We start from the raw sequence: 20526 nt of genomic DNA, 5'->3' as shown, positions 1-20526 counted from the left end.
ATCTTGATCACAAGTCCTGATGGCTGTGGCCCACTCAAGGGAGATGAACTGGGAGAGCCAGTGGGTGTGGAGAAGAGCTGGGCTACTTGCTGGTTCTGCTGGAGCTCAACTTCTTCTCAATCACCAGGTTCAAACTGGCCTAGCAGCAGGTTATGCCACCCCACTGGAGGTCCTGCCCTGTAGAGCATCCTATGCAGACATGCCTTCCAAGAGCTCAATTCAAATGCTACTTTTTTTTTTTTTTGGTTCTTTTTTTCGGAGCTGGGGACTGAACCCAGGGCCTTGCGCTTCCTAGGTAAGCTCTCTACCACTGAGCTAAATCCCCAGCCCCATGCAACTTCTTTTTATAAAGAACCATTAACCAAGTCAGCATATATGGACACCAGTTCCTGGTCCTCAGCCTCCTCTTCCTGGTATTCTAGAACCTCATGACTGAGTTCCATAGAGAATTAGAATGCCTGCCTGCTAAGGACACCCAGACAATGTCTGCATCAAGCTCCCTGTGTCTCTCAAGCAATAGCCAGTGGAGGGTAGCTACAATAGTTGTTGGCCAAGAGAAATGTTCCCACCAAGAGCTTCTTTATTGCTGTCCTGCTTGCTACTGTTTGGATTTATTCTCAGGATGAGTCGATAAGGCCTTTCTCAAAGACCATCTGGATGCTCTTCAGCACACAGGAAGGGAAGGTAGATTGTGCCAAGAATTAAGGTTGGTTCCCAGGTCCCCACAACTCAACTAATCTAGCTTTGCCACCCAGTGGCAGAAGCTGAAACACACTGCCATCTCTTCCTCTGAGCTGGCCAAACATTAACAAGAAGGCCTGCAGCTGGGGATGCTTGTCTGAGTCTGGCTGGGCACACATAGTTTGTTCAAAAACCTCAGTGCAGGCTACCTCAATAAAGGTAAAGTAACATCTTAAACACAACAGACAATAAAAACCTGCCATATCACAGGGCTCAGTTTATTGTTATCTGTGCAGGGATAGAAGGTCTCTTCTCTCTTTTGTCAAAATTTGGATTCATCTGTTCATCATAAGTTTCACCTTTTTTATTTGTTTGTTTTTCAAGACAGAGTTTCTCTGTGTAGCCCTGGCTATCCTGGAACTCATTCTGTAGACCAGGCTAGCCTTAAACTCAAAGATCTGTCTGCCTCTGCCTTCTGAGTGCTGGGCATGCACCGCCACCAACAGTACCAGTACCACCACCACCACCACCACCACCACCACCACCACCACCACCACCACCACCACCAGACAGCTTCAGCATTTTTGTGTGCCTTTTAAAAAAATGTAATTAGAGGGCTGGAGAGATGGCTCAGTGGTTAAGAGCACTGGCTGCTCTTCCAGAGGTCCTGAGTTCAATTCCCAGCAACCACATGGTGGCTTACAACCATCTGTAATGGGATCTGATGCTCTCTTCTGGTGTGTCTGAAGACAGAGACAGTGTACTCATATAAATAAAATAAAAAGATATTGATATGCTTTAAAATAAATAAATACATACATAAATAAATGTAATTAATGCCAGGCATAGTGGTATATGCCTGTAATCCCAGTACTGCACAGGCTGAGGTGGATTTTAAGCTTCAGTGAACCCCATGTGGGGGGGGCGGGGAGGGAGAGGGAGAGGGAGAAGGAGAGGGAGAGGGAGAGGGAGAGGGAGAGGGAGAGGGAGAGGGAGAGGGAGAGGGAGAGAGAGAGAGAGAGAGAGAGAGAGAGAGAGAGAGAGAGAGAATCTATAAGCAGGCGGTGAATGCCTTTAATCCCAGAACTGGGGAGGTAGACACAGGCAGATCTCAGAGTTAAAGGCCAGCCTGTCAGCCCTGTGTAAAGACTGTCCTTGTATTATTCAAATGCTGATTTCTGTCCCCCCATATCAGGTTGCAATCCTTATTCTGAGTATCTCCTATCTCAGTGTTGCATAAACACTGTGCCCCCAATTATTGCCTGATTGGTCAATATAGAGGCTGATCCACCAATGACCCAGCAGAGTAGAGAATAGTGCTGACTTCCTCCCAGCCAGGGGAGGAGGAAAGGGGGTAGAAGTGGGGATTTTTCATAAGGAGAGGGTCCAGGAGACACCATGAGAACATACCCAGAGCAGAGAGAGCCAGGTCATTGCTAAAATGCAAGAATCTCAGGGATTTAGCTGGAAGGTAGCCAGATTAGAGGCTTGAAATAGATTAATACTGCTCAGTTGTTGTGCCTGAAGCTGTTAAATAAATCTAATGGTCCTGTCTCAATTATTTGGTTCTAGCCACACTGAGAGAAAAACTGCAGCACTTATAAATTTTCACTAAGAAGCCTGGTTTACACACACACACACACAGAGAGAGAGAGAGAGTTCCAGGACAGCCAGGGCTACACAGAAAATAACCCTGTCTCAAAAAAATCAAACAAAAAAGCTGAAGCTTATGATGAACGGGTGAATCCAAACTCTGACAGAAGAGGAGAGAAGGATGTCAGGTGTCCTACTCCATCAGTCATCTCCACTTAATTCCTTTGAGGCAGAGTCTCTCACTGAGCCTGGAGCTGGGCTGGGCTCCGTAACCTCAATGATTCTCTTGTCTCTGCCACTGCAGTGCTGGAGTTACAGATGTACCGAGCTGTTGTGGAATCTGAAATCTGGTCCTTGTGTAGGCATAGCTGGCACTCTTTCCCACTGAGCCTATTTCCAGCCCTGGAAGTTCTTTACTCAGCCTCCTCAGTACAGGGATTGTAGGTTTGCTCCACCACCCCCAGCTACTAACAAGATGTTGATGTGGCAGGGCTGCTTCTCAACATTTCACAGCCAGTAATGGCAGGCAGCCGATCTCTTTCGCCTATGGCCCTAGAATCACATTCCTTCCTCGATCTGACCCTGTTCCCACAGGTTGACCTCTGTGAAGAGAATCAGTGGACTCCCTTGTAGTTTGGCTTCTAAGTGTGTTGATCTAGTAGAGACCCAGCAGCTGGAGTTCAGGGAGGCCCCCTAGCTGGCGGGCTGGATTGCCCATCTCCTGGGCTGGCACTTCCCTCACTGCCCTCCTGTGTTCCCTGCCTTCTACCTTCTGGCTTTCTAATGGTCCTTCTGGTCCCAGAGATTCCCTGGGAAATCCTATTATTCTTTGTAGACTTGCTTCCCTCTGTCCTAAAAGCAACCAACCAACCTAAGAGTCAACTCTTCCCATCCAAGTTTGCACCTCCCAGAAGAATCGGATGATACAGGTGCCGTCCAGCCAATCAGCGCTGTTAGTCTCGTCTTCTGGACAAGAAATCTGAGATCGAAGAGAATTGTCAGGTAAAGGAAAGAAAGACTCAAAGCAAAGCATTGAACCTCAGACTAAGCCTTGCAGATATCTCCAGAGGGAGCCAGATTCCCAATCTTCCTTCCTCCTTTAAATCCACATTGAGTCTCTGTCTGCTGAGAGTGTGACACGTTTCTAGATTTGTGAAGCCAAGAGAAACCTCTGGGATCTGAGAGAGAGACCTCCCAGAACTGTGATTACAAGACCTTGGCAATTAATGAAATGTTCTGGAGCTTGTGGGTGGGAGCATGTGAATCAGGTCAGTCAGGTATCGGGTGCACTGATCACCATGATTGGTTCAGGAATGAGTGTTTGACCTTTGATGCAATCATAGCCAATGGTATTGCTTTCTTGGGACCGTGTAGAGACATCCCATCTTTTCTGCCAGGCTACAGCATGCTGACAGATAATAGCTGGTCCTGGCCTAGGCCACCATGGAGGTAAAGTACTTCTGTGGTATTGGGGATTGAACCAAAGGCTTCATATGTGTTAGGCAAGGCACCTACCACCTGAGCTTCAGTTCTAGCTCAGATAGAGGACCAGAAACAGGATCAGCAGATGAGAGAAACTGAGTTCTGTTTTCATTTGAGACCTGCAATCTATCAGGCTTGAAATACACACCCACCCTTAGTAGTTAATTTACATGAGACAATGCATTCCCTTCTCCATATAGTAGGATAGAGTCCTGTTCTAGAGTCCCGCCCTTGCCACTTACAATGGAAAGAGTTCTGACACAGTGAGAGACAGCCTGGCATGGGAGAAGAAGACTGCATTAGCCAGGTAAACTTGCATGCATCCATCCAGAACCAACACAAAGGTTACTGTATTTGTTCAGTCTTGCAAGGAATTGTTTCAAGGTATGCCTACCACACAGATGCTCTTAAAAGTCAAAAGGGAAGTCTTTATTGCTGGCCACTAGCTGCATAGGGGACTTACCCAAATCATGCAGCTCTAAGGTCCACAGACCTTTTGTCTTTTAAGCACAAAACCCACATCTTGGTTGTCATACCTCACTTAGTAAGAAGCAGAAGTTTAGAAGCCACAAAGTGAGGTTAGTGCATTTAGGGACTTTCCTGGAACTGTGGACTAGGTCTTCAATGGATTGGGTCTTTGTTCCTATTTTGGTAGGTGTTGGGGCCTATATGCTGGGTTTTAAGGTCAGAATGGTGTCAGCGATGCTAAGGTCTGGGGGCCTGTTACAGAACGACAGAAGTGTTTGCTCCTTCCTATGTCCTTTCATTCTTCAAAAGCATATACACACAAAGATGACAGCACGCACCTCCACGACAGCCCTCCGCACACAATGTTAAAAGTGTCTGTCACTGACACCTTTAGTCAACACATTTTCTGAATCCTGTTCATTTTGGAAGTTTTAGTTTTTTAGCAAAATGCATGATGCTGGGTTGATGCTAGTTCTTTTAAGGTTTGCTGACAGAGCAGCCAAATGAAGAAAGGCGGGGAGAGACAGTAGGATGGGCGGTCGGTGGGGGAAGGTGGATGGGGGCTGCCCCTGCACTGCCAACAAAAAGTAACCACAACCCTTAATCCTTTTTTGGAACAAGATGGACTTGAGATTAATATTAATAACAAATTGTTATTTAGCTGACCTGGGCAAACATCCCCGGGGTGAGATTACTAATAGCTGCCATTTGTTTCCTGCCTCATTGGCAGGTGTTTTATAGTGCACTGAATTAAAGCCTCCCCCAGCTTGGCAACGGACGGACAGAGGAAGGATGGTGGCTTCTGCTCAGTTTCTTTAGCTTCAAGAGAACCTATTTTAAGTCCACCAGAGAAGCTCATCTTTTTTTTTTTTTTTTCATCTTTCTTTACTATGGTGGGATCAAGGGTGGGCAGATGTGGGCCATGAGGAACAGAAGGATGAACTTTATTTTTCTGAGAAAGACTGTTAACAAAAACGGAGACTCCATGGATGTGAAGGGAAGGTTCACAGATCTGGCTGTACCTGGAACCTACCTGCATGAAACCGATACATGGCAGAGCCGAGCCAAGAACACCCTGGACTCAGGGGCACTCGCCATGCCTAGACAAAGCTGATCTATCTCTGAAAATCCATCCGTGGGAGTTACGTCATCCCAAAGTGTACCTTTGAGTGTGGCTTGGATACCTGTTTCTCATCCAGTTTCTAGTAAGGAAACAGACTTGTCCAAGGTACTTCAGCTAGTGATTAGGTATGGTGCCCATATTTATGATGCCAGTACTTGGGAGGTAGAGGCAGAAGGATCTAGAATTCATGGAGATCATTGTTACATAGAGTTTAAGACTAGTCTGAGCTATATAAGCCCATAGCAAAGATGGTCTTGGACTCCCTGTCTTCTTGTTTTCATTTTCTCAGTTCTGGGGTCCATTTGCTACAATGCCTGGTTGTATGAGGCTCTGGGATTGAAGGCAGGGCTTGGGGAATGCGGGGCAAACACTCTACCTAGTGCACTACATCCCCAGCTCATCTCTAGCGAACCTAAGAGCTGTCTCTCATTTCAAACACACCAAACATATCTCTTCCCGTCCTACTGACACATGAAAAGAGGACAGGTGACTCAGACCTGGTCCCTAAGTGATCTGGTTACCTCTTCTGGTAGCTTCCCCTGGACAATGCTATTTCTATGGCCTAGAATGTTCCATGCTTCCTTCCTTTGCCTAGCAACACCCAACTTGTTACAAACCTCAGTTTACATGTCCTATCCCCACCTTCTCCCAGATTAGCCTAACTCCCTAGGTAAGTTGATACATAACCATTCAAACCATGGTAATCTATATTTTTCTATTCTTACTTTTATCATAATTACAATTGATTATTGCACAATGCTTTAAAAAGTAACTTCTCTCAATTCCTAAGGGGCAAAAGTGTGTGTGTGTGCTGTTTAGTGTGGAACAGTGGCTGTCACTTGAGAAAACATGAAAACCATTGCTTTCCATAGTAATGAATTTGGAAAAAAAAACTTAGAAGGAAGAACAAAATCAAAAACATCCATGAGGGAGGGGCGTGGAACTGTACTCCTGAAGTTGATGGCCCAAACAAAATGGGGTTACCTATGCTGAAATTCCACATCACTTTAGCTATCATCTGAGAAGCTCGGGGACAGGGTATTGGGGAGCAAAGTTTCCTAACAGGCTAGTTTTGTCTGGCATGATGAGGAAATTAAATACTGCCCTGCTTTAACCTTTATAAGGAAAATAATTTCAAAATGACTATCTGACGTTTTCATATTCTTTTTCTGTTTCTGTCTTACTTAGGGATTTTACCGCTATGAACCGACACCATGACAAGGCAACTCTTACAAGAATAACATTTAATTGGGGCTACTTAGGTTTAAAGATTTGGTATATTATCATCAAGGTGGGAACATGGCAGCATCCAGGCAGGCATGGTACAGGAGGAGCTGAGAGTTCTACATCTTCATCTGAAGGCTGCTAGCAGAATACTGACTTCCAGGCAGCTAGGATGAGGGTCTTAGAGCTCACACTCACAGTGACACACATACTCCAACAAGGCCATACCTTCTAATAGTGCTACTCCCTGGGCCTAGCATATACAAATCATAACATTCCATTCTCTGGACCCCATAGACTTGTTCAAACACATGAGTCTATGGGGACCATACCTAAACATAACATAATACATTTAGTCCCACTTCAAAAGTCCCCATAGTCTATAGCAGTCTCAACAATGTTAAAAGTCCAAAGTTCATCCAATCACTTAACTGTAATCCCCAATCAAAACAGGAAACCAGCTGGGCAAACTCCAAACCCTGTTATCTCTATATCTGATGTCAATGTGGTCTTCAGATCTCCAACAAACTTCTTTCTCCTGGGCTGTTTCCATTACTGTTAGCAGCTTTCCTCGGCAGATAGCCCATATCTCGAGCATCTTGGGGCCTCCAAGGCAACTTCAACGTTACTGTTCTGGGCTTCCCCAAAGGGCTGCATCACATCTCCAGCTGTGCCCTCTGTAGCACTCTAAGCTCAGGTTGGTCTACTCCACTGCTGCTGCTGTTCTTGGTGATCATCCCATAGTAATGTCATCTTCAATACGTTGGAATCTCCTGCTACAGCTAGGCTTCACCAATAGCCTCTTGCAGGCCCTCTTCATGATGCCAAGCCTCAAATCCTTTGCATGACCTCTTCGGTCCTGGGCTGTCAACTGCAACTGGAGCAGCACCTTTACCAATGGCCTTCCATGGCCTCTCACAGTACAAAGCCTCAGCTGCTCTTCATGACCCCTTCGTGCCTTCAAAACCAGTACCACCTGGGTGACTCTTGCACATTACCAAGTACAGCTGCAGCACGAGGTACAACCTTGGCTATCTCTGGAACACAGCTTCTTTGTGCTCTCAGAAAACACTTCTCAGAAGATTTCACCCGAGTCATGCTCTTCCTAATCCCCACTAATTTCTTAGCTCCAGCTAACCAGCATCAATTGTCCTAGTAGTCTCCTTCTTCTCTTGACTATGAAGTCAGAGTCCCATGGCCAAAGCTGAAGTTGCTGAGTTTTGTTGCTTGCAGCAACTGGAACATGGCCCCTTGTTCTATTACATTATCACCAGCTTCCTCTTTTCCAATTCCTTCACTGTCTAAGCTTGGCTGTCCTGGAACTTGCTTTGTAGATTGACCTCGAACACAGAGATCTGCATGCCTGGCTCCTGGGATTAAAGGTGTGTGTCTCCATGCTTGGATTCAAGCTTTTCTTCATCTTGAATTTGCTCTGTCTCAGGGTGGTCTTGAACTCAAGAGATCTGCTTGGCTTTATCTCCTGGGATTAAAGGTGTGTACCACCATGCCTGGATCTAAATTTAGCTGGTTAGTATCTTGCCCCAAAGTCCCAATCCCTTAATTTGTTATATCTTTGAACACAGGGTTCAGCTCCATTTTACTTTCTGGTACCCCTTTAATACTCAACCATATATTTTATATTTTTCCTTTCCCAACTTGTTACACCTGTTTAAAATGTTCTTCATGGGCTGGAGAGATGGCTCAGTGGTTAAGAGTGCCGACTGCTCTTCCAGAGGTCCTGAGTTCAATTCCCAGCAACCACATGGTGGCTCACAACCATCTGTAAAGAGATCTCATGCCCTCTTCTGGTGTGTCTGAAGACAGCTACAGTGAACTTATATATAATAAATGAATAAATCTTTAAAAAAAATAAAATGTTCTTCATGGGGTTGGGGATTTAGCTCAGTGGTAGAGCGCTTGCCTAGCAAGCGCAAGGCCCTGGGTTCCGTCCCCAGCTTTGAAAAAAAGAAAAAAAAATGTCCTTCATGAGATTTAACCAGAGAACAAAGTCTTTTTTTTTTTTTTAGACTTCCTTTGTCAATGCAATTAAATCTTTTTACCTTGGCCTCAGGTAGACTCTTCAGACAAGGGCCAAAACCAGCCACATTCTTCACCAAAACAAAAACAGTCTCTATGCCACATACTGAAATTCTTCTCTGAAACCTCTTGGGCCAGGTCTGCACAGCTCAAATTACACTCAGCAACAGAGTCTTTCATATTCCTACTAGGAAGGCTCATTAAGCCCCACCTAAAACGTTCCATGGCTTTCCAAATCCAAAGTCTCCAAAACCACATTCTTCCAAACAAAAGCATGGTCAGACCTATCACAGCAATACCCCAGTCCCTGGTACCAACTTCTTAGTTAGGGTTTTACTGCTACGAACCAGACACCATGACCAAGGCAACTCTTACAAGAATAACATTTAATTGGGGCTGGCTTACCGGTTCAGAGATTTGGTCCATTATCATCAAGGTGGGAACATGGCAGCATCCAGGCGGGCATGGTACAGGAGGAGCTGAGAGTTTTACACCTTCATCTGAAGGATGCTAGGATGAGGGTCTTAGAGCCCACACCTACAGTGATACACTTCCTCCAACAAGGCCATACTTTCTAATAGTGCCACTCCCTGGGCTGAGCATATGCAAACAGTTTCCTTCAAACTTTTCTTGTCTATGAAAACGTAAAGATGATGCTGGGAAGATAGAAGAGCTTGGTCTGCAGGCATGAGGACCTGAGTCCCAAAATCAAGAATGTTGTGTTCCAGCATACTTGTATTCCCCATGCTGTGGAAGGTGAGACAAGAGAGTTTCTGGACTTACTACCCAGCCAGACTAGCCTAATTGGTAAGCTCCAGGACAGTAAAGGACCCTGCCTCAAAGAAAGGTGAATTACATTCCTGTCCTCTGGCTTTTGTATGCACACATGTACATGTACACCGGCACAAACATGTATACCCTCCTGTGGTGGTCTGAATAAAAATGGCCCCCATGGACCCATAGGGAGTGGCATTGCTGAGGCTTTGTCAGAGTAGGTATGGCCTTGCTGGAGGAAATGTGTTACTGGGAGTGGACTTTGAGATTTCAGAAGCTCAAGCCAGGCCTAGTGGCTCACTGACCCTTCCTGCTGACTTTGTATCTGGATGTAGAGCTCTCAGCTCCCTCTCCAGCACCATGTCTGCCTGTGTGTCACCGTGCTTCCCGCTATGATGACAATGGACTGAACCTCTGAACTGTTAAGTCAGCTCCAGTGAAATGTTTTGCTTTGTAAGAGTTACTGTGGTCATGGTGTCTCTTCACCATGCAATAAATTCTAAGACACCTCTCAAAAGAATGCACACATAATTTAAAGTAAAACTTGTGAAACCAACCTTTTCTGTCCTGTGCCTATTGTGACAGTTCCGTGTTATGAGAGCCCCTGAGTCTTGAATTGCAAACAAAGGCCAGCTAATTTCTTTGTTTTATTTTGTTTTGGTTTGGTGTCAACGAGGGTGTTGAGGGTGCCTGGAAGAGAATGGGTGACAAGAGACACAAAGAAGGACGCCAAGACAAGAGTCTGATCAAGGCAACAATTTTATTTTTCCCAAGGTTGAATTTATACCATAACAGGGGTAACAGAGGGAGGGGGGAAGTGTGAAACATTTACGAAGGCCAAGGGCACAGTATTCGTGTGGTCAGTGATGTTGACAGGATGTCAGAAATGTCACAGGTTTGTCATATCTATTAGTCAGCAGGATGTTGGGTTCTCAGAAAGGTTACAGGTCATCACATTGGGCATCTCGACATCAGATGTATTTCTCAGCAAGGTCAGAGCTTTATCATATCATTCATCTTGACCACTAGATTTGTATTAGTCTTCTGCAGCTGGCTGGGGATTTCCCATGAATCCAGTCATACTTAACTCTAACCATAATATTAACATCAATAATGGAGGGTTTCAAGGGCATCGCTCCCACCAGTTTGGTTTGGTTTGGGTTTTTTGGAGATGGGGCTTCTCTGTGTAGCCCTGGCTGTCCTGGAAATCTCTATGTAGACCAGACTGACCTGGAACTCACAGAGATTCTATGCCTCTCCCTCCATGAGTTCTGGGATTAAAGGTGTAAGCCATCACCATTGGCTCCAATTAAGATTCTTAAGGGCCAGCAGTTAGCTCAGTGTGATTAGCATAAGGCTTAATGACCTCAGTTTGATCCTCAAATTCCACACAGTGGGAGGACAGAATCTTCCCTGGTACTACAGGAGTGATGGCACACATGCACACACACACAAAATAAATAACTAGATACATTTTAAAATGTAATTCTAAAAATTTTAAAAAATTTATTGTCATTCTGTCTTTTCTTCCTCTTGACTGCTATGCTATTGAAAGCTATACCCTGAGCTACACCCCGTGGTTTTGCCTTTTGACTTGAATTGCATCATTGGCTTTCCAAATGTGACCTCTGGGCCTGACGCATCACCATCACTGGGGAGCTTGTTTGGAAAATATGAATTTTAGGACCCACCTCAGATCTACTGAGTAAGAAGCAAGATGGCCGGAGTGATTTCTGATTTAAGGTTTGTGAGCCCCTGGGTTAGGTGGGAGTGCTGTGATCTATGTAGTGGGAACACCTAGGGACTCAGTTTTGCTGCTTGGGAGAGCTTCTTGATGGAATCTCTCAAAACTGGAGCTGGAGAGATGGCCCAGTGGTTAAGGACACTTGCAAGAGGATCCAGGACCTGTTCCCAGGACCCACATGGCAGTTCACTTCCACCTGTAACTACACAGAGTTCCAGAGCATGCAGCACTCTCTTCTGGCCTCCCTGCAACAGAACACATATAGTCAGGCAGGAACAGACATAAAAGAGTAAAATTCAAAACAAACAAACCCCAGAACTCTGTTTAGTAAAGCAGGTTAGAGACTAGAGCAAGAATCACTACGCACTTGGCCCTCTGGGACTTTTGCAATTGCTACTTTTTCCCTCTGTCTTCTAACTCAGTGGTTCTCAACCTTTCTAATGCTGTGACCCTTTAATACAGTTCCTCATGTTGTGGTGACCCCAACCATAAAATTATTTCATTGGTACTTCATAATTGTATTTTTGCTACATTGTGCTTTCCAATGGTCTTAGGTGACCTATAGGAAAGGGTCATTCAATCAAAGGGGGTCATGCATGGCCCACAGATTGAGAACCACTGTTCTATCTCAACCCTTTTTTTTTCGTAACACTCCTTTTTTTTTTTTTTTTTTTTTGGTTCTTTTTTTTCGGAGCTGGGGACCGAACCCAGGGCCTTGCGCTTCCTAGGTAAGCACTCTACCACTGAGCTAAATCCCCAGCCCCGTAACACTCCTTTTTATACAGTTAACTTATTCTCTTATTCATTACTTGTTGCTTATTGTCCTCCAGGGCAGAAACCTCTGTCTGTCTGTCCGTCTGTCCATCCATCCTTTTTTTTTTTTTTTTTTTTTTTTTTTTTTTGTTCTTTTTTTCGGAGCTGGGGACCGAACCCAGGGCCTTGTGCTTCCTGGGCAAGCGCTCTACCACTGAGCCAAATCCCCAACCCCCATCCATCCATTTTTGATACAGGGTCTCTTCTATGTATTCCTGGCTATTCCTGAACTCAGTATGTAGATTAGGTTGGCTGCAAAACCATAGCGATCCTCCTGCCTCTGCCTTCTTAGTGGTGGAATTAAAAGCCTGAGCTACCTGCAAAGTTCTTTTTAAATGAGCTGTTGCTAAAAAGTACTTCTCAATTTGGGTTACAGGAAAACTAAAAGAAAGTTAAAAGCCTGGCATCTCTGTCTTCATTTTTTTTCTTTTAGGTCTCTATTGCTCTACAGTGTCCAGTTCAGCAAGAAGCGAGACTCTCCCCAACCCCCACAACTGCACTTACCTTGGATTCCAGGAAAATCAGAACTGACATAAGCACCTTTAAGACAGGAGACTGAAATGACCAAGAAGCAACTAACTATAAGCCTCAAAGGACAGACCACTCCCCAAATGAGGGCAATTATCTCTGATGGCAGGGCTGCTCCCAGAGGGAAGACATTATCACCAGGGAGGCAATTCCCTCCTCTAGTGAGGGCTGTAAATCACTTCTTCCAAACGTGCAGAAACAGGACTGCTAAGATCCACCGGTTACACCTTGACCAAGACTGCCTGATTGCACACACTTCATGCCCTTTGCCCCATTTTTCTATTTAAATCTGAAGCTCATTCAGGTGTTTGAAAGATTGGTGAGACCTCATTCAGGGTCTCACAGGAACACTTGATCTGTCCCTTCTCCTTATATTTTTGGTTGTGAGCCTAGCCTTTAACGGCTGAGCCATCTCTCCAGCCCCTGTCCCTTCTCCTAAGGGAAGCCAATTACGTACCTCAGGACAGCTCTGTGTATGGCCCGATGCAAAACTGTACACTTATTTATCATGAGGGTTCTTTTGCATGTTTTGCTTGTGCTTTTACAGTGCGGTGCTTAAGCATGAACTTCATAGAACTTTATGCTGGAGTGCAGTAGGTGGTATGCTCTGTGTGGTGACCACTTTCACGCCTCGGTGGCAAACATATCTTAATTCCAGCAACAAGGAGGTAGGGGCAAGAAGATCTCTGAGCTCCAGGCCAGCTGAGGTAACATAGTGAGACCCTGTCTTAAAGAGACAGACCCAAACCCAAACCTTCCTGCTGTGATGTCAGCATACCAGCAGCTTTGACTAGATCTCACTTCTGTACTTCTTCATCTCTTTAGTTGGCTTATTAGAGAGAAAAAACTGCCACAAAACCCCAAAAATCACCTCATTCAACATCTGTTATAGGCCACAAGAGACTATTTAAAAACCAAATTGTAATCCCGTAACTCTCAAACTGCATCTCCACATCTCAAACTAAACAGGGTCTATTCAGTCCAGGTTGGTCTTAAATTCATATCAGTCCTTCAACCTTCCAATTGGGGGGCTCACAGGCACAAGCCTCTATGGCTACTTCAAACTTTTTCAAGTTTATGAGAAATAATGCCAAATTTCTCAAGCAGACCACTCCCTCCCCCTTCCCCACCAGCTTCTCTCTCTCATTCACATTTTCATGATTGCTGGGGGAGATAGTAAAGAAACTACAACATGACTGCTCCGTCAGGGGAAGGGTTTTATTTTGAATAAGAGAAAACACCAGAGGTCCCTGGAGGAGTCCAGAGCAGAGAGCAAAAGCAGACTGGACATGGCCAGGGCCATCTGGAGAGAAGAGAGGGAGGAGATTGGGAGGAGGGGGTGGAAAATCACTGTTATAAGGAGGATGAATAGGTGGGGATGGGAAGCTGCCGTGAGTTGGAGCAGGCCTGGAAGTTTTATGGTAGAAGGGGAGGTGATGAGGGCCAGGATGCTAGTGTGGGATCTTTGAAGTGAGTATCAAGTGCTTGTGAGTAGGGACTAGAGGAGCCTGGAAGCTACTGGGGATATGCTGGAAGTGCCACAGCTGTAAGTTGAGAGCCATGTGTCCCTTCTGCCAGAGGTAAGAGGAGTGACTCCTTTTGGGGGGGGGGTAGGAGCCTGTTTCACACGTTTCCTGGGAATGCTGGTTTTTATCTAACCACCAGAAATCCTTCTATACTCCAGCTTGAACTCCTTTCTGGATATATGGACTGCCTGAGACCTAACATGTGTGTGTACATATGTGTATGTATGTGTCCATGTGCAAACACATCTTGATGCTAGTGTGGTCAAAAGACAACAATTTGTGGCAATTCATTTTCTCCTTCCACAATTGGGTTTTGTCTTAGTCATTGTCTTATTGCTGTGAACACATACCATGACCATGACAACGCTTGTAAAAGAAAGCATTTAATTGGGGGCTTGCTTATAGTTTCCAATGGTCAGTCTATTATTATCATGGCAGGGAACATGGTGACATGCATGGTCCTGGAACAGTAGCTAAGCACTACATCTGGTTCTTTTTTTTTTTTTTCCCAGAGCTGGGGACCGAACCCAGGGCCTTGTGCTTCCTAGGTCAGCGCTCTACCACTGAGCTAAATCCCCAGCATTACATCTGGTTCACAAAAGCAGAGAGACTGACAGACTGGGGTCTGGCATTGGCTTTTGAAATTTAAGGCCCACCCCAAGTGACATACTTTCTTCAACAAGAGCACACCTAATCATTCTAATCTGTTTCAAATAGTGCCACTTCTGATAACTAAGCATATGAGCCTATGGAGATGGGGGTGGGGCAGGCATTCCTTTTTAAACCTCCACAGGTTCTGAAGATTGAACTTAGATTGTGCTGTCAGACATAGTGGCAAGTGCCTTTAAAGGCTGGGCCATATCCCTTAAAATTACTTTTTTTACATGTATGCTTGTGTACCTATGTATGTGTATGCCATGTGAGTATGGGTGCAGGTGTCTCCAGAGTCCAGAAGAGGGTGTCGAGTCTCACAGGATTTGAGCCATGAGAACCCCACTGAAGATTCTCTGGGAGAATCATACAACTTCTTAACTGAAGAGCCATCTCTCCAGCTCACCCTACCTTTTGATTTAGGGTCTCACTAGTCCAGGCTGACTTGAAGTCACTGTATAGCCAAGGATGACCTTGAACTCTGGATACCCCTGCATCCACCCTCCGTGTTAAACTTATCAGTTAGTGACCACATCTGGCTCAGAATAGTTTTACTTCTTTTAAAACTCTAGGATCACTTTTAATAGAATGATAAGGACATCCCTCTTCTTGATCTCCACACATACAAAAGTAAACTATTATCTAGTTCTACCCCTCAGCTCCCTTCTCCTGGATTCATAAATACCTTTCAAACCAGTGTTTTCTCTAGGCTCCCTTTCATCTATTTATAAGACCAATGAGCTAGCTGTTCTGTTCATTGCAACGTTTGTTCTGTGTTTTCTTCTATTAAATATTGTCTGTCTCTAGAACTAGGGATGAAGCCAATTAAGATTGTGACTCTTTTTTTTTTTTTTTTTTTTTTTTTCTTGGAGCTGGGGACCGAACCCAGGGCCTTGTGCTTGCTAGGCAAGCGCTCTACCACTGAGCTAAATCCCCAACCCCAGATTGTGACACTTTCAATTTCATCCTGTGACACATTCTGGTCCTAGGAACTGTGGACTGAATGAATAAAGTCCCAGGAGAGCATAGGCCAGAATCGCCGAACTTCTAGTCCGGTGTCAAGGTCCGGAAAGGTGCTCAAAAAAGATTTACGGAATGAATGAGTGAAAGGAAACGAAAGGGAAACCTTTCCTTTACCAAAATGGCCGCGTGTCCCTTTACCAACGCGGCGGTCCCCGGCCGCTTGGGCAGGGACGCGATGGGCGGGGCCAGTGAACCGTCAGGTGCGGCCCCGCCCTCCTCTGCCCTCACTTGATTCCGGATTGGTCCGGTTCCAGCGCCGCAGCAGGCCGCGGGCTGAGGAGCCGCCTGGTGCTCGCCACTTCCGGCGCGTTGGGCTGTTGGCAGGGGCTGGTCGCGAGGGGCGAGCGGCCGCTGCGGGTAGCGCGCAGGGATGCGGAGGGGGCCCGCCGCGAGGACAGGGGTGGCGAGGACAGCGCGGGCCCGTGGGCCTCTCTTCTGAGCCGGCCGCGCCGCCCAGGCCCAGGCAGCCTCTGCCCCTTCAGTCTTAGCTGGGGCCCGTCGCCGCCTCGGGCCGCGGAGGCCAGGGAGTCCCTGCCTGGGCCCGTAGCCTCCCTCTCGGGGGTCGGGCCCAGGCGGGGGGCCCCGTGTAGCCGCCTCTGAACCCAATTTTCTGCTTTTGAGTTTGTCTGGGGTGGGCCGAGGTCTGGATGAATCGCTTCGGGGGGTCCCTGAAGGGGCCCGTGTGCTCCTTTTAAAGGTGTCGGCTGGACCCGGGTGGGGAACGGGTTGTCTTTGCATGGGCGGGGGACTCCCCGAGCCTGCCGGGACCATGACCTGAACTGTGCGAGCGGGACGCGACGGATCCCAAGAGCCAGCTCACCTGAGCCACCCACTTCCCGGCCAGCATGGTGAGTGGGTTTAGTGGCTGGGTTAGAAGGGTGGCAGTGGGCCTCAGAGCAGCTGAACTATCTCTTCTCTCTGGGGCGGGGAGAGGCGCGTGCGAGCCTGGCCGGTGACACATGCGTGCAGGGTGTGCTACCGGCTATACGCTCCCATAGCCCCCACCCCCACTGGATGTCTCGAGTCTGGTTAGGAGGATCTTGGAAGCGCCATGGCTACAACCCCCCTGCCTCACTGTTGGCTGTGTTCCTTGTGCAGCAAGTCGTGATTACCAGTACTTATTTATTGATGGCATACTGTGTACCATTTCCTTTGCTAAGTGAGTGTTAATACATCAACTCCCTGGTTGGAAATGGGGAGACTGAGGCACGGAGCAGTTAATTACCCTTCCCAAGGTCAATCGACTCTTTTGGGACAGTGGCACTATTTGAACATAAGCAGTCGGTTACAGAACTGGCTGGATTTTTGGAGAACATCCATCCTGCAGTAGTTTTGCATTTGTAGAAATCTAGAGTGGGATTTATAGAGGTTACAGGTAACAGACGATGGCAGAGTCAGCAGTGGGGTCTTTGGACATCTTGATTGCTGTTCTTTCTGCTTTCTGCTCCGGCCTTTTCCCTGGAAAACGATGCGCTTTTAGGTTCCGTTAAAAAACCTCTTTGAAAGGAAGATACCTCCCCCCTTGCGGGCCCTTTGACCCTTTCGTACTCCTTTGGGTTTGTGTACTTAGAGCAATTGTACTTAGAGCGCTTGTCTTTTGCCATTTTAATGTTTCTGAGCCTTATCTGCCCATCACAGTAGGCAAGGTGAAGTTAGTCTGATTCATTATCTGCCTCAGTTTGGCAACTAACCCATGATGAGTGAGTGAGTGCCCACTGTGCACTGTTTCCCCCAGTGCCTGGTGAATTAGTGGTGTATTGGAGATGCGCTGGCACAGCTTTTTAATGCACACACCAGACCAGACTGTTAAACTGTTGAGGAGTGAGTGGGTGGTGCATAAAGCCATGGTTAATGGAAAGAGGGTCTAAGGCACTAACTTTGGCCTCCTGGGTTTACAATCAAGCTGGGTAAAATACCATTAAAGTTGAGCTGCATGGCGTAATTTATACTATGTATGGTGTATACGTTTATATAAATACTATAAAAGGTAGTAGATTTGTTGAACTCAAGTTTGTTTCCTCATCTATACAATGTACAAACAAGGAACATCTATGAGTTCTCATTCCTTCATTAACAATTTTATGAAAAGTTTGAGTTTAAATCCCCTTCCCCTCCCAGACAGGGTCTCCCTATATAGCTCCCTCTGGCTGCTCTGGACTCAGTAGTATATAGATCTCCCTGTCTCTGTTTCCCAAATGCTGGGCCATTGTACACAGCTAAAATTTTGAATTTTTAAATTGTGATAAAATACACTTAACTACTTATATTGATTTCCAGTTCACTGACATTATGCATATTTCTATTGTGTGACTGTCACCTGGTGTTTACATCACTGGGGGATTTCATCTCCCCAAACTGAAACATAGTACCTGAACTACTAAATCTCTTGGTCCCTCTCTTTTACTTTTAGCAGTTCCTCTCCTTTCCCCCTGGGTTCCCATTTGTTTCCCTTTCTGTTTCTGCTCTTTTTTTTTTTTTTTTTTTTTTTTTTGGGTAGAAGAGTGTTCTCTTTTTATGACTGCCACATTTCATTGAATGGAGTGACTTCAGGGTGCATCCATGTTGTCGATGTGCAGGATTTCCCTCCAGTTTGTCTGAGTGCACCACCTTTGTGAGTGATGCTGCTGTAAGGAAGCGAGTGTGTAAAGCTCTGGGTTAGTTCTAAATGGGCTTTATATGCTACACCCTTGAGAATGCGGATACAAGCTAGACAGACCCTGTCCTGCCCTCAGGGAACTTAGCATGTTGCTGGGACAGAATTTTCTGTAGGTAGAGCTAGCAAGTCACTCATGTGCTCAATTTCATCTAGTTGGCAGTAATTAGGGCATTACAAGCATGATTACCTTTGAGTAATTAATTGTGAAGCTGTTGATTTTGTATGTAGCTCTCAATTTAAGCATGCAGGGAATAGCCACTACTCCCTGCTACATCAGGAAGCCACTGCCTGGTTTGTGTCTGACAGGACAAGGGTCTTTTCTAAGGGATCACAGCCCTTTACTTCAGTAATTCTTTTCCTCTTCATTTATACAAGCCCAGACCCTGTGGGGCTTGAAGGGTGGTTGTATACTAGTCAGGCCTTTGAACTCACTAAGTTGCCTAGGTTGGCATAGAACTCCTGTTTCTCTTGCTTGAGCCTCCTGTGGGGATTACAGACCTGTATCATCAGGCTTGGCTACATATTTACCCTTAAGATAATTGTTGATCTAAATTTAAGTGTTTTAAGCATCGTTTTTAAATGAGTAGACTGGCAGAGCAGGTTAAAACTATGTCTCTGACCAGGTGTGGCCCCAGCACCAAAAAGAGAACAAAAAGTTATTCTTTCAGGGTAATGTTCTGCTTGCCCTGGAGGGGAGCAAGTTTAGTGGGGATGAGTCACGTGGAGATAAGTAGATAATGGCGATAAGAATGAATGTAAACGATTGCTGAGGCAAAAGTGTTTGCCCAAAGAATGGCTGATTCAAATTAAGGGAACTGGGAGAAGTGAGGCTTCCTAGAAGGTGTGTTTGTGTCTTGAGGATAAAAGAAGAGAAAGGTCTTCCAAGTAAAAGTGCTGTGGAAGAGGTTTCAAGACCTCTTTCACAGAAAGAAAACAGGTGTCGGGTGACTGAAGGGGGGATGAACACCTGGGTACTTGGGCTTTCTAGCATTACCCATGTGCCACACAGTAATACACCATTTCTTTCGTCTTCAAAACCATTTTCTCCCTTTCATTTTTTGAGATGGTTCAAAAATCTAAGTTGGCCTCAGACTCCCAAATATAGGGTTACTTGGGGTCTATTACCATGCTCAGCCTGGCTAAAATGTGTCATGTTAAGAAAGCACCAGATAGGGGTTGGGGATTTAGCTCAGTGGTAGAGCGCTTGCCTAGCAAGTACAAGGCCCTGGGTTCGGTCCCCAGCTCGGGGGGGGGGGGGGGGGGGGGGAAGAAAGCACCAGATAGGGGGTGGGGATTTAGCTCAGTGGTAGAACACTTACCTAGCAAGCGCAAGGCCCTGGGTTCGGTCCTCAGCTCCAAAAAAAAAAGAAAGAAAGCACCAGATAGATTTGATTGCCTATGGTACTGAGGTACTGCCTTCTGTGAAGTATCTGGAGAAAGTGAAGCATAGGTTCTTCCAGCTAGTTGGGGGAGGGTTTCTAGTACTATTTAGCTACCTTACAGTAACTAAGATTTCCCTTAGAAGAAAATAGCCCATCTGCTGTGCCTAGATTTCATTGGTAAGGGAACCATAGATTAACCCTGTAGAATGTGTGTCAAAGGCCTGCTCTTGAATGTGCAGTTCAGAGTGGCCCAGAATTTATTATGGAGACCAGGCTAGCCTCAGTCTGCCTGCTTCCTGAGTGCTAAGTAGTTTAAAAAGGTGTGTGTTACCATGTCCTGAGAGAATTGTCATTTTAAAATCTCTTAAATGATTCCAGACTTAATCAGTGAAGGAAGGTAAAAAGCTAAATTGATTTGGAAAGCCTTTAACATGGGACTGGGAATAATTACAAACTTGAATCAGTTGGTGATTAGTAGGTGTGAAGAGTTAAAAAAAGAGTTGACAGATTGGTTATGTACTGACAAAATACTGGATTTGACTGTGTCTATTGTGATGGAGGAAATTGTGATGGAGGTGATTGGCACCTTGGAATACAAGGCCGACTTGAAGATTTTTAGGTAATTGAACTGTCCTGTGCACATTCAAGTTACAGAGAGCATGCTGGCATAGGTTGAAGCAAGAGGGACTTAACTCAAGTGTACCTGCTTCTCTGTTTTTATTCTTCCACTGTGAGGATTGAACTCAGAGCTTCAGGGGCGTTAGGCAAACACTCTACCATATAGTAGAGCTATGCTCCCTGCTCTGCCTCTGTTTATTTTA

The 20526-nt window shown here is 45.8% G+C and overlaps 1 protein-coding gene and 1 long non-coding RNA gene across 5 annotated transcripts in view; both read left to right on the top strand.

Annotated features, from left to right (window-relative positions):
• Nucleotides 1-364: 364 nt before the first annotated feature.
• On the top strand, nucleotides 365-11109 carry LOC108349639 (uncharacterized). Its single transcript, XR_010063156.1, has 4 exons — nucleotides 365-706; nucleotides 3110-3276; nucleotides 4955-10156; nucleotides 10938-11109. It is a non-coding gene; the product is annotated as an uncharacterized LOC108349639 (long non-coding RNA).
• Nucleotides 11110-16071: 4962 nt separating this feature from the next.
• Nucleotides 16072-20526, top strand: part of Xpo6 (exportin 6) — an 89420-nt gene continuing 84965 nt past the window's right edge. For 3 of the 4 annotated variants that reach the window (XM_063286040.1, XM_039107197.2, XM_008759870.3), the window contains exon 1: nucleotides 16377-16515. In XM_063286040.1, the coding sequence (XP_063142110.1) occupies nucleotides 16513-16515 (3 nt within the window). In that variant the 5' untranslated portion in view covers nucleotides 16377-16512. Of the gene's footprint in view, nucleotides 16516-20526 lie in introns of all 4 variants that reach the window. The other variant, NM_001011935.2, reaches the window with a different exon arrangement.

The sequence above is a fragment of the Rattus norvegicus genome, chromosome 1 (genome assembly GCF_036323735.1).
Source record: "Rattus norvegicus strain BN/NHsdMcwi chromosome 1, GRCr8, whole genome shotgun sequence".
NCBI classification, from domain to species: domain Eukaryota; kingdom Metazoa; phylum Chordata; class Mammalia; order Rodentia; family Muridae; genus Rattus; species Rattus norvegicus.
This window is presented reverse-complemented; position numbering and strand designations above follow the sequence as displayed.